Source organism: Apus apus, chromosome 2 (genome assembly GCF_020740795.1).
Source record: "Apus apus isolate bApuApu2 chromosome 2, bApuApu2.pri.cur, whole genome shotgun sequence".
NCBI classification, from domain to species: domain Eukaryota; kingdom Metazoa; phylum Chordata; class Aves; order Apodiformes; family Apodidae; genus Apus; species Apus apus.
In genome coordinates, this window is record NC_067283.1 from 119,268,362 (window position 1) to 119,282,977 (window position 14,616).

At 39.8% G+C, this 14,616-nt stretch overlaps 2 protein-coding genes across 15 annotated transcripts in view; one reads left to right on the forward strand and one right to left on the reverse strand.

Moving 5' to 3' along the window:
* CLVS1 (clavesin 1) overlaps positions 1-6,820 on the forward strand; it is a 104,674-nt gene extending 97,854 nt beyond the window's left edge. Inside the window, exon 6 of the mRNA XM_051609768.1 lies at positions 5,751-6,820. Coding sequence (XP_051465728.1) covers positions 5,751-5,838 — 88 coding nt within the window. The 3' untranslated portion in view covers positions 5,839-6,820. The remainder of the gene's footprint in view (positions 1-5,750) is intronic.
* A 2,533-nt stretch (positions 6,821-9,353) lies between these two features.
* The window catches only part of ASPH (aspartate beta-hydroxylase), a 106,985-nt gene continuing 101,722 nt past the window's right edge, over positions 9,354-14,616 (reverse strand). For all 14 annotated transcript variants that reach the window (XM_051609759.1, XM_051609752.1, XM_051609757.1 and 11 more), the window contains one exon: positions 9,354-11,340. In XM_051609759.1, coding sequence (XP_051465719.1) covers positions 11,190-11,340 — 151 coding nt within the window. In that variant the 3' untranslated portion in view covers positions 9,354-11,189. The remainder of the gene's footprint in view (positions 11,341-14,616) is intronic.

Sequence of the window (14,616 nt, forward strand, 5' to 3'; positions counted from 1 at the left end):
CTGACAGGAACCTTCTGAAATCAGCACAGCAAGAAGACCGTCATCCAGTCTTCCTGCGTGGTTTTTGACTGAATTTGGGATAGTTGCATTACAATGACCACACACATGTAAAGCCATCTGCTCTCTCAGATATTGATTTACATAGCTATGCAGTGCTGTCATTTTAAATATATGGCTGACCTGCTGGAGAAACAGCTGGATAGTGTTGATTTTGCAGACTTCCAAATATTCTTGCTGAACAGTATCTTGCCATGGGGGTTTTGATTGACACTTTAAATGGTGAACACTAAATGGCACTTTCACTTCAGAAAGAAGGCTGAGAATTAATTTACCTCTCCATTTTCATTTTGTTCTCCTAAGCAAGGTTACCTAGCCTGGGAAACTAGCCTAGGAGTATCTATGGGCATTGGCTTGTCTGTTAGTTACTTCAGACTTAGCTCCTAGCCCATGGTGATCGTGTTGTAGTTTTACAGGAGGTAGGTCTCCCACATGTGTCATGCTAAAGAAAGACAGGCCTGACATCTGCCAGCTCAAGGCCACATAGTGACCTTATCTGTGTTATACAGATTGTCTACCTGTGTCAAAATTGAACTCAACCAGAACCTCTATAGCCAAGCATCATCCAAACTGGTCACTCTGCATTTTCAGCTGAGAAAGGAGGAAAGTCAGAAGACTTTGAATTCAAATGTACTTGCAGCACACACAAGAACCTGTGACACATTTCAGGTGAATATTTAAGGTTATATAGTGTGAGGCAGCCATGGCTATGATATGTAGGAAACATAACCAAGTAAATAATGGAACCTCTTCCAACTGGTGTTAACAGATGAGAACACATGAAAACAGAGATCTGAATGTGGGTAATCCATGAATCGGATTATATGACCATGTGTTTAGAACAGGTCAGTGGAATTGAACCTTGAGAATGTCTATTTCTCTCTGCTGTTTATAGCATGGAGTAACCATAGATAGGAGACTAATCACAATACAAGTGACTAAAAGGCAGTGATATAAGGAGAGGACCAATGCAGTTACTAGTTCCTGCTTAGATGATAAATTCATATCTGATCCAGGACAAAATGACTTTGACATGGTTTGAGCACTACAAACTAGTTGCATTTGTCCTGTAATTGTGGCCTACTGCAAACCATCTTTCCTGGGCCATTAAGTATAGCTATGGAATACATATTGCAGGATGTTCTAGGCCAATAAAACATAGGTCTCATGCTGAGTTATTATATTAGATTGTGAGCTGCATTGATATATATTGCCAAAATGCTTTTCTCATCATCTACATTTGTCATATTTACCATAGATGAAGAATATGTAATAAGTCTTTTTTTAATCTTTTTGAGACTTGAGTAATTTACTTCTTTTTTTCCTACATAAAAATTGATTTACAAACAAAACTGGAAATGTTTTTCTGCAAATTAAAAACTGAAGAATTTGGAAAATGGAAATCTGAACATGGCAGCAAATCTTCTGTTGTGAGTCTTAGAAAAGTGTGATGATTGTTCAAATCATAACTGCCCTTCAGAGAGGTCTGAACTGCTTATTTTAGGATAGGGGGCTAAACAGCTTCTTGTTGCAAAGGAAAAGGGAGACACATTACTGTTGCTGCAGAGCTTGGCAGATACTAACATTTCAGTTGGATCCCTCTGGATGGTATTTAGAAGGGCTGGGCATTGCATTTGAATCACTTGGCATCTTGAATTTGGAGATTGGATGGGCTGCAATGTTCCAACTACTTTGGCTCAGTGTGAACAGCATTGCTCCCAACCTGGTGTGCATCTGAGTACCAGTATAGAGAAGAAACTGGTATCTTGTTGTTACAGATGCAATATTTTATTTTTTTTTCCTGTAGTGAGATGACAGCAGAGAGAATCAGTAGCAATGACAAAAAGCACAAAAAGAAAATTGTGAGATTTTTCACATTTGACTTGGAGCAGAAGCTTTCCACTGTACACTGCCAAATGCTGCAATGATCTATAACTTTTTATGGTCATTGTAGGGCATTGGGTCAGATAGAAAACAAAACATTGATGGTAAATATTAGTTAGGTAATGTTTAGTAATAACTTAAGATAGCAGTCCAGAAAATAAAATAAACTGGTGATGATGTGATCTGAATCCATTTTGTATCAGTTTCAAAGCCACATGATGTTTTTACTGCCACATACTAGAAATATGCAAATTACCATTTTGCATAATTTCCTGAATCAGCTGCTTTTCTATATTAAAATGCAGTCATAAACATTATGCATGTCACATTATTGTAAAAAATACACTGTAAAAACATTTGGGCAAACATTTTCTTTGAAAATTTTGGCCTAAAATCTTCCCATTGAGCATCCAGTTTTTGTTACCTCTCTTTGGAGATTTTTTTTTTAATGAAATTTTTTTATTACGCTTTAATGAAAGCTCCAGGCAGAAGAATAAGAAAAATAATCACACAAGTTATTCACAGTCATGGTATTCAGTGCTGATCAAGTGCTGCAGTACCAAAGGATGCAATTTATTACGGATTCTTATCCAAAGATAAGTGGCATCTAATCTCACAAAATAGCTGAGGCTTAAACTGAGATTACCCTGGTGAACAATGGGGAACTACAAACACATCCTGTAGAGAATAAGAGCTACCCCTAATTATAAAAGTAGTCCATGAGAAAACTGGCTCTTTAAAACGATACTATGCAGTATGCAAATGCCTGGGCTGAATTATTACACCCCTATCTTTGAACAAGTTCCCTTTGTAAAAGGTCCTGATTCAAAGAGTGAGTTTACTCTAAAGCTCATTGCTCCCTCAAAACTAGCCCAAACCAGAGAATACGGAAGATAACAAATCTCTAACAATAAACTCATCAGTTCCTCCTTTCATAGATCAGTGGGCAAACAGTGGAGCACATAGACCTCAGAAAATTAAAGTGTTGAAATTTCCCACTAGTTTAAGCCCATTCCGTTTTTTTGAACATGATGCTCCACTTTCTCTAGTGTTTACCCTGTTTTTAATGTGGGTTTTATTTTGCCCATTAGCAGCAAAGGATAAACTATGCTTCTCACCTTGAAGACATAAACTAATTTAAAATGGACTAGCTCTGAAAAAAGTTCTCCTTCAAAGGTGTAGAAAGGCAGATAAATTGCAGGACTGGGCACATCAGAAGTTCCTTTGTTCTGGCTTCTTAATTCATCTTGGGTAATTCATGGAACTTCTGCCTCTCAAGCTCCTACATCAGTGAAATGTGTTTTATCTACTTGTTTTTCTAGAGATTTGTAATAAGGGTGAGCTGAGACTTATTCACAGAATCACAGAATCTTAGGGGTTGGAAGGGACCTTGAAAGATCATCCAGTCCAACCCCCCTGCCAGAGCAGGATCACCTAGACCACATCACACAGGAACGTGTCCAGGTGGGTTTTGAATGTCTCCATCGAAGGAGACTCCACAACCTCTCTGGGCAGCCTGTTCCAGGGCTCTGTCACTCTCACAGTAAAGAAGTTTTTTCTGATGTTTACATGGAACCTCCTATGCTCCATTCTGCACCCATTGCCCCTTGTCCTATCACTAGACATCACTGAAAAAAAACCTGGCTCAGTCCTCCTGACACTGACCCTTAACATATTTGTAAACATTGATGAGGTCACCCCTCAATCTCCTCTCTCCAGGCTAAAGAGACCCAGCTCCCTCAGCCTTTCCTCATAAGGGAGATGATCCACTCCCTTAATCATCTTTGTGGCTCTGCACTGGACTCTTTCAAGCAGTTCCCTGTCCTTCTTGAACTGAGGGGCCCAGAACTGGACACAATATTCCAGATGCGGCCTCACCAAGGCAGAATAGAGGGGGAGGAGAACCTCTCTTGACCTACTAACCACACCCTTTCTAATGCACCCCAGGATGCCATTGGCCTTCTTAGCCACAAGGGCACATTGCTGGCTTATGGTCATCCTCCTGTCCACCAGGACCCCCAGGTCCCTTTCACCTACACTGCTCTCCAGCAGGTCAGCCCCCAACCTGTACTGGTTGTTCTTCCCCAAATGCAAGAGTCTACACTTGCCCTTGTTGAATTTCATCAAGTTTCTCCCTGCCCAACTCTCCAGCCTGTCCAGGTCTCACTGAATGGCAGCACAGCCTTCTGGTGTGTGAGCCACTCCTCCCAGTTTAGTGTCATCAGTAAACTTGCTGAGGGCACACTCTGTTCCCTCATCCAGGTCATTGATGAAAATATTGAACAGTACCAGTCCCAGTGCTGACCCCTGAGGGACTCCACTAGTCCAACTAGTGGAGTCCCTAGATTCCCTAGTCCAACTAGATTCTGTCCCATTGACCACAACTCTCAGACTTCTTCCTTTCAACCAGTTCATGATCCACCTCACTGATCACCTGATCATCAAGACCACACTTCCTTAGTTTATCTACGAGGATGCTGCGGGAGACAGTGTAAAAGGCTTTACTGAAATCAAGATAAACCACATCTACCACCCTACCATCATCTATCCACCTAGTTACTTTCTCATAGAAGGATATAAAGTTGGTCAAACATGACTTCCCCTTGGTAAAACCATGTTGATTGCTCTTAATGACCCTCTCATCCTTGATATGCCTAGAGATAGTGCCAAGAACAAGTTGTTCCATCACCTTTCCAGGGATGCAGGTAAGGTTGACCAGTGTATAGTTACCTGGATCCTCCTTCTTGCCCTTCTTGTAGACTGGAGTGACATTTGCTATCCCCCAGTCCTTAGGCACCTCCCCTGTTGCCCATGACTTACCAAAGATGATGGAGAGTGGCCTAGCAATGACCTCCACCAGTTCCCTCAGCACCCACGGGTGCATTCCATCTAGACCCATGGATTTATGGATGTCCAGATTGCTTAAATGATCCCTAACCCAATCCTCAGCTACCAAAGCAAACTCCTTTATCCTGTCTCCTTCTGGGGTTATAGGGATCTGGGGGTCCTGGGGAGAGTCTGCAGGAGTTAAGACAGAGGAAAAGAAGGCATTCAGCACCTCTGCCTTCTTTATATCCTCTGTCACCAGGGCCCCCACCTCATTCAGCAGTGGGCCTATATTGCCTCTAGTGTTAGTTCTATCTGCAATGTTATTTGAAGAAGCCCTTTCTATTGTCCTTGACCTCACTAGCAAGGTTTAGTTCCAAGGAGGCCTTAGCTTTCCTAATTGCCTCCCTACATCCTCTGACAACAGTCCTATATTCCTCCCAAGTAGCCAGCCCTTCCTTCCGTGATTCATAGATTCTCGTTTTCCACTTGAGTTTGTCCACCAGTTCCTTGTTTAACCACGTGGGTCTCCTGGCTCCCTTACTTGATTTCCTACCCATTGGGATGCTCTGATCCTGAGCTTGCAAGATGCGGTCCTTGAATGTTGACTATCTTGAGCCTGCAAGCAGTTTTACAAATGACTTTGCTTTTCAGTAAGAAGCTGAACACGCAGTTTTGTCCTAGGAAGATGTTAAACACCAACAGATCTCATGGTGTCTCAGGATCAGGCCTGATCAGTTGCTGAGTGCGTTCAGTGTTATGAATAGTAGCTTAGGACTAAATATTTCGTAAGCATTGAGATCTGCACTGAGTCACGTCCCTGTTCGTATTCCAAGGAATGCTTCTCAAATTCCTTCTGCATTCCATAGAAAAGACAAAAAAAGCCAAAAAGGTGAAAAATAGACAAAAGCAAATATAATTCCATGAAGCAACGCGTGCTTCTGCAGCAGCCTTGGCTAGCATGTGTGTCTTTTTGCTTTCAGGTCGCAGTCCGTGGTGGAAGCTGGCACGCTGAAACACGAAGATCAGGGGGAAAGCGAGAACACCCAGCCGCTGCTGGCTCTGGACTGAGCTCCCATGCACCCAACACAGATACATTAACAGGCTTCCACCCTACCCACAACCCCCAGAGTACACCACACACACACACAAACACACGCACGCACGCGTTTTGCTTGAGAACAAGTCCTTCATGTGTCCTGAGCAGGTAACAACTGCCACCAGCCATCTGTCCGTGCAGCCCGCGCTGAGGAAGAACTGAGACATTTCTATTGACATGGGAGTCTGTCCATAGACAAATAAGTTCTTTTTCTTTTTGACTTCTGACATTAAAATATTGGAAATAATGGGACTGTATTCTCTGTTTAAAGGAACCACGTGTGTCTGTAGTTTTCCTGAAGCCTCCAGCAGAGATGCTTGGTTTTATAGAAGTGGTGGTTAAATGTGTTTTAAAGAAAAGCATCTCAAATTTAAACTTGGCACTGTAATCAGCAGTTTAGTCTGTCCCAGAGGGCAGAAACAGCAGCATCTACAGAGTGCTTAAGTTTTACATAAGGATTTTTGCATTAAAAAAAAGTGATAATGCCATTCAACATGACACTTTGTGACTGCCTCATCCATGCTGCTTATGGGGGGACGACATCACTTCTTTCAGTATCTAGTGAAAATTAGTTTTAAATTTTGAAGCCCTTATAAAACTGTTAGCTAAGTGGAATGTGCTGTGTGGGCATTAAACACATAATTTGAAATGCAATTATTTAATTTTTAACAATGTGTTTTTCCACAGGCAGCTGGGGAGCCTATATCAGATAAGTGTGTGTCTGTGTATGTGTATGTGTGCGTGGGGGGTGTGAGGGAGACCCATTGGACACATTCAGTAGTGATTAATGGTTCAATACAGATTGTTTCATTTAGGTCTCAACAGCAAATAAGAGCTCTGCAGAGCTATTTAACCCCCTTCCCTCATGCAGTCAGTGAAAGGCATAGCCAGAAGGGTATTCCGATTGCAGATGAGGGCCACGGTTAAAATGAAAAAGGAAAACTTAGAATTAATTAAAATACAAGCTACTGCCAGAAGGAAATTTGGAAGAATAGAAGAACTAAAATGCCAAAGATCAGTTTGTTATTTCTCTATTTGCTCTAGCTGCAAAGACAGTCCCATCCCTTCACTGAAATGGAAATTGGATTAAAGAAATAAAAATCATTATCAAATTGAATGTGCAGTGACTTTATTTCCTAAAACGGTTACAACCACTGTACACACCTTTTGTCTTTAATTAAATGGCCAGACATTGACAATTTGCTAAAACAAGCAGCTGGCAACACCATATCAAAAGTAGCAGTATCAACCATATATATAAATGAGATGATGATGGGCATAGGAGTTTTTAGTGTGCCTCTGGAACATCCACCATATTCATAAGTGATACACTGAAGTGATCATATAGTTCAACTGGACATGGTCTGCCTTAGCAGATGGATGGATTAACAAAACACTGTCATTATCTACTACAACATTTTATTCCTGCACAGGGCAGAAAAGACATCCTGCCAGATCCTATCAACACACTAGGGATGTACCCACTAGCATTTGTACAGAGTAGCCTCATTCAGACTAACTTTCTTCTGCTGCAGCATGTCACTGATACTGAGCTTGGCCTCCATGATAGAGAGTGAGGCTTTAAGGCAGTGGATGGTCCCAGCAAGGCAACACAGGAGTTAGAAAAAGAAGCAGAAGCTTGCAACATTAAACAGATAAGAGGACTGAGCCCATTTATCTTTGGAATACCTTCCATTCCCCCTCCCCTGGCATTACTGCCTATTACAGAAAACTAGGATATCAACTCCTGGTAACAGGGCCCAGTTCCCCTCCCTGGGCTCAGGAAGACTCACAGGCATTTGTATTTGTCACAGAGAACTTGTTTAGAGCAGAAAGTAAAAAAATAAACAGACAAAAAAAGACAGACATTGGCTGTTGTACTGCAGCATTAATGAAGAAATACTTTGGTTTACAATTTTTCTCTGTTAACTCACTTAATCTCCACTGCTATTGAATCTTTGTGATGACCTGCTACAACCACTGTTCATTCAAGTGAGACTTGTTCTGCCCAAGTGCAAATATCACTGAAATACTAGCCCTAGAGGATTAAACCTCATGGAATATTAAATTTATTTATTTTCTTTACCTGTGACATGAATAAATACATGTGATGCCTTGTATACAACTTTTGATGCCTTTATGTAACTGCAGGATCATATCAGACTCTGTGCTTGCAAGCAAGGTAACTACAAGACAGGAAGGAATCAACCTCCTAACAATGTGACAAGTATGTACTGCCCTGCAAACAGGAGACAATACTGCCCTTCTCTGTCATTTCTCTCTGCAAATAAATCTAAAAAAGGTATTTAAATTGCAGTCGTTCTCCATTTAAAAACCTAAACATTTCCATTCACTTCCACTGGCATTTCCAGTGGTGAAAAACTTTTTCAAAATGAAATGCTGGTTGGCAAACAGGAATAGCTAAAGTAATATGCCATCTATTCACTACATTATTTGTGTAGTTTGTTATATATATCCTCCCTTGTATATAGCTAATCCAATAATGGTACCTAACAAAAAGATAGGCTCTCAGCTCCTTGACAGGTACGCACAGAGTAGATTCACTTCAGTGTTGCAGGAGCTATTCATAATGCACCTTGTCATATTCAAGGCACTTAAGAATTTAAATGGTCAATATGTCACTACACAATTTAATAAACAGTGCTACTCCAGTACACACACATCTCGGGTAGATTACTTTTATCTATTTGCCAATTGAAACTACAAAAAGAGATAAGCCTTCAAAGGAACAATGAAACAATCTAAAGGATGGCATGGATTCTTACAAATAAAGCTCCAAAAGTTTTTACCATTCATTTAGTATTTACTCTGAGCTACAGAAACTAAAATGTAACATTAATAAAAATATTCCTAAACCTCAAATTTTGGTTTAATCTGTTCCTCTTCTTTACAAGCTATGTTTTTATTTTACAGAACTACAAAATTATTGATAATTTGTACTGTTTGATCACTTTACAGAGATACAAAACAGCCTCTGAATAAACAACTACCAGGAGATTAAACAATTTTTTCTATGACCCCCCACAATAACAAGTACCTTATTTCCAGTTTTGCACATGATTTTCCTAAAGGTCTCCAAAAGTATCTTTATATTTTCTTAAGCATGAAACTTACAAATCTTTTCCATTTTCATGATGATTAACTGAGAACTGTTACTTTCTTGCATATTGTGTATAGTCTCGGTGATATTTTTGATGCGGACAAGACATTAAAGCCTAATTATCACAGCTGTCTAAAACTGACTCATGATCAGAGAGGGCTTATCAGTTTAATAGTCAAAAAGGAAATTAAAGTGCACACCTCCAGAAACTGGTTACACTAATTTATGGTGCAATCACCAAGTGTTACATGGCATTACAAGATTTAATTACCTACTAAAATAGAAAATCTGAAAAGCATTCAGTTTATGGGAACACCAGGCTCTTATCTGCATTTTGCTTGAGCAGACATGGCATTCTGGTACTTAGGTACAGAGACATAGTCTCTGCAGTACCAAACCACTGAACATTAAACAAATAAGATGATTGTTCAGGTTCTTTTGGACAACAAAGCCAAAGCTGTGGAGATGAAGTAACGTCAGTGTCTCCTCACTTAGTGTTTGTCTCTCAAAACCCTCAGAAATGATGCCCCTGCTCCTGACAAGCCCTGAGCATCCTAGCACACCTATCCACACCCAGCTGGTTTTGCAGGTGAATAGATAACAGCCAGCCATAAACATCACCAGTAAAACCTCAGGTCTCTCTTTCCTTTTAGTGTTCTTAGACGTAAACAGTGTAAGGTCCTACCATTAAACAGTTCAGACCCAAAAGACCAGCCAACTGTCTAAATATCCAACAAGTTTTCTTTCTTGAAAATAAGGCCTTTTTATCATACAGTGAATCCTGTACCGCCAATACAGAGCATAGTGTCAACAGTACTGGGATAAGATGATTTCAGCATTATGTCATAGAAATCAAGACAAGGAAAACACCATTAGGTCAATTAAAGAAACATTCTATCACCCTGTAGGATACTGGCAGCAGAAGTTAATACAACTTAATAACATGAAGCCCTTTGTCTGTTCTGCATTCTGGCAGGAAACCAAGTCAGACCTTGTCCTCTGCCCAAAGCATGAAAAATTCTTCATGTGTTTTTTCTGCTGAATGACCACCCAAGGACAGCCTAGAAGGAGCCCCTGGAAGGAGGTGCCTTAGACTCTTGCTGGGTAGAAAATGGATATCACAACACAAGCCTTTGTAAAGACAGGAGAAACAGCAGTTCACCACATGGTCCTAAGAACTGTCAAGCACTTTCAGATCTGAGCCTACAGACGTCACATTCGCTCAGCATCTTCCAAAATCACATTGTAAAACTGAAGGCTGCCTGCTAACTAAGAGAACTATTTTTGTTTTAGCAGAACAAAGGTTCACTAAGCAGCTGATTATGCAAGTTTTGGTTTGCATTTCCAGGAAGGTGAGAGAAGGCCACGCTTGGTAAAAATGAAATACATAGTGTTTTCCTTCTGCTGATAGCTAAACATGCACTTACATATATATAATATTTTTTAAAATAGTGGTTGATTAAAGATTTGTTCATAATTATGCTAGAAAAATACAGTTACTCAGGTAGAAAAAAATACAAACCATACATAATCCATTCACATTATCTACAGTTGGCAACACAGGGACATGTTCTATGCCTTAAGCAGCTAACATTACAACTGCATACTGATTTTCAAAGTTGGTTTTGTGCATATGTTTGTAAATATCTTACATGTTGCTTCCCAAATAAAAGCCTGGGAAGTATCTCCCAGATGTAGAATTACAAATCTCATGCCTGAACATGGCTGAGCAGGTAACCAGTTTTGTACACATAATACAGACATGACAAAAGCATCTGCACATTCCTCAGCTTGAAAATCCAGACCTATTGCTCTTTGGCTGACAAGATTTTTATTTTCAAACTTGCAGCCAGAAAAAAAAAAAATCGTATCAGTGCTGTATCAGTATGAAAAAATAATGGTTTTCTTTTCTTTTCTTTTCTTTTCTTTTCTTTTCTTTTCTTTTCTTTTCTTTTCTTTTCTTTTCTTTTCTTTTCTTTTCTTTTCTTTTCTTTTCTTTTCTTTTCTTTTCTTTTCTTTTCTTTTCTTTTCTTTTCTTTTCTTTTCTTTTCTAAATCAAGTCCTCCGTGCTTGTAGAATATCATCCTTATGTCTCCTAACTCTTAGAATACTTGTAAGTCTTCATATGCTGGATAAGCAAATCCTGTTGGCATATTCCAAAGGGATTAAAACTACCCTGCCTTTCACATCAGAAGTAACCTCTTAAATAGCAGGAAGGGTGCGTCTCTCTTGTGCTGTCAACTCAGGGTGCCACACATCCACAATGAATATCAGGCGGTAAGTTTTAGCATCTTGCCATACTTCATGTTCAAAAGAGTCATCAAAAATAAGAACTTTCCCTTCTTCCCAGGTTCTGCAACACAAGAAGGAACATACTTCAGTAGAGTATTGGAAGTACCATTGAGCAGGCAAACTATATATCTGCTCTGAAGTTGCTCTTCGACATACAAGAAGGATTTAAACAGTATATATTGCATGGGCAGGATTTCACTATCTAATATAAAGAGCCTGGAGTATCAGAGTTTTAATTGAAATAAACTACAGAAAGATCAGTCTAATGGACCTTCATATTACTGAGATATTGTTTCCCCTCAATCTGCAGTTATGCCCAATACACATTCAGACATTTATAATATTTGTTATTTATATACTTTTAATGAGTTGAGTCCAATAAGCATCATCATAATTTCTTTCATCATAATTTCTCCTTTTCTAATCAAATACATACATCATGAGTGATGGAAACTGAGGGAATGACCAGTATATGGTCATACAGTTTGAAAACAAATTACATCAAATCAATCTGCCTTTTCTAAAAATTGGAACAACAGAATTAGGCCCTGATCATACATAAAATGTCAGGGATGTTAACAGTCTTGTCCCATAAATCAGTTATCATCAGTTATCATCAGTTACCTGGTAACAAAAGTGTTGTAGGCAATACAGACTCTGAGTCTCTGCTGCTGCGCTAAGTTATGTTTGTATTATTCAAGTCAGTGGGAGTCAACCACTTGTGATGCTGTAATGTGGTACAAAATTACAAAATCAAGTCGACTTTGGGGTTCTTTTTGGGGGTGTGGGGCTTTTTATTGTTGTTGTTTTGGGAAAGCTGGGGGGATTAGCTTTTGCTTTTATTTGGGGGGGGATTCTGTTTTGGCTTTTTTGTTGTTGTTGTTGTTGGGGGAATTGTGGGATTGTCGGGTTTTGAGGGGTTGCTTTTGGGGTTTTTTTTTGTGGGGTTTGTTGATTTTTTTTCCAGTCAAACCAAGCCTGAAAAATCCTGCCCTAAATAGCCTGAAAGTGCAGCTCAGTTGAAGACAATAAAAACTGTAAGAGCCCAAACTAAGTAGCTTCAAAGGTTAAAACCCAGGATCTATAATTTGCATCATAACGGGACGGGCTGTTTTGCACAACAAAGGAAAAGTCATAAAGTTGACAGAACTATTAGCCCCTTTTGAATAGATTACAACTCCCACCATTAACATGCAAATAAATATTTTTCTAGGAGTCTTCATGGTGTGAGAAACACCTCAGAGTGGGGCCATAAGAAGGATATTATTCTAATCTGGTGTTGAGCCACTTCAGGGTAGTTTCTGTATCATCTGCACGGCTCTAGTGACACAGGTAACAGGTGAAGCCTTGGACTGGTTTCTGCAAAAAGCTGCAATTCTGCACCTTCATTTCAAAACATGATTACTTTGTCTGACAGAGATGTTTGATTTTGATAACTGGGTATTATTTACCTCCCATTGTTGTGCATCACACCCTACAATTTACAGAGCTGGAACTTCAAAATGGCCCAATGATACAAATTTACCGTAGCTGTACTGAATGCCAGTGAGGTGTACCAGCTCTTAGCAGCTGCAGAGAGACTATTCTGCAAGTGAAGGAGTATCACACCATGCTAGACAGAGCTGAGTTGTCTCTCAATGTTAGGATGCTAAGTTGCATCCTAACATTGCCCCTCTAAAAGCCCACACTGGGTGGCACAGAATTAACTAAGCACAAAATTGTCATTGTTTCCGTTCTCTCTTCACACACTGCAGTGGGACAGGTGGCTAGAAAAGGCCTGACCCTGGTAGGCTTACATTTATATTTGAGCCAGCTCTCCTATTTGAAAGCACTACTTTACCACTGCTCTGAACCACCAGGAGGGGAGAAACTGAAAATGGCCAAGGTAGGATTTCCTCCTGGAGCTCTTCTCTTCCACAGTAGTTCACTCACCTCCGCTTTCAGGAATGGACATTAAAAAAAATCCCTTTAATTACCATCAGTAGACACTCTTTCAATGCCTCTGGGGAAATTCTTGCCTTTGCTGTGAAGGTAGGGCTCTTGCCAAAAGCAGCTGAAGTTAACACACTCCAGCACAGGCTGTAGTCAGCCCTTGAATGTTTTACATTTCAAATGAACGAGCCTGATGCCTAAGACTGAAGCAGGTTCAGGAGCCTGGACACTGAAGCGCTTGGTCTCCACCGTACCAGCAGCAGGAGTTTCTCTACTTTTGATTTTGAGGGAGTGTTACTACCCAGGAGGAGCTTGCTACTTCATTTTCTACACCACTATCCCTTCTGCTGGGGTTAAGACAAAGAAAGTTGCCAGCCCTAGTAAAGGGTGGTGAGCTGTGTACAACTGCTACCTTGGCAGCTGATCAAAACCACCACTTTGTTCAGGCCACTAAAGAGCCACCTAATGGTAATGCCAGTCAGCCACCACCACTCTGAATTTACAATACCATGCTAAAGAGAAAAGACTCCACTCATATTAGTCCTCTAGGCCCATTAACTGTCTTCCCCTCCATCCAAATGTCTATTTACACTTATTTTGGATATTGGATTGGAATGCTGGCAGCCGTAGTCTATCTCTACCTAAATGTAGGTAGAGTAGATTGTATCACTGTCTGTGACAGATTATTAAATAAGTCATATGTTGGCAGGAGCCTATAGTGACAAGTTTTTGTTAATAACTGTTGGATACTTCCACCTTGAAAAATTCTAAACATTTTTTGTTGTAGCTTTTTTTTGAACATTCTGAAAAATAGTTTTGCTACATATTGAAGACATGCAGACAGAAGGGCATTTCATTTCTCAGTATCAAATATATCTGTACATTACCACCACGAAAATATTTCAGAATTAACAATTGTTGCAGTCAGATGCTGCAGGTAAGACACAGAATCTTCCGAAGACATACATATAGGTATTAAGCATCACTAGAATTTCACATATGTCTCAGAAAATGAAGTCTGTGAGCAAAAAGCAATATAGTTAAATGTGACAAAACTTGTCTTCAAGTCAGCATAATTTTCCCTAAGTGGTAAGAATTATTGTTTTAAATGTGCTTTAAAGAAATTTTCTACCTGTGTAACTCTTTGGTTACACTTCATAGATGCGTGCATCTTCAAATTAACTTCAATTGGAATATTTTAAACTGAATTAAAACAAATAATACTAGCTAGGAAGGAAGCTTCTGCAGATATACAGGAGTATTCTGTTATGGTGGTGAGAAGGAAGGAATAGCTTACTCTCAGCTTTTGCTGAATTATTGAAGAATTCTAAGCAAAAAAAAAAAAATAATAAAAACAAATAGAGTTACTCCACTGGCAAGTATATTAGACTGGCATCATAAAAGT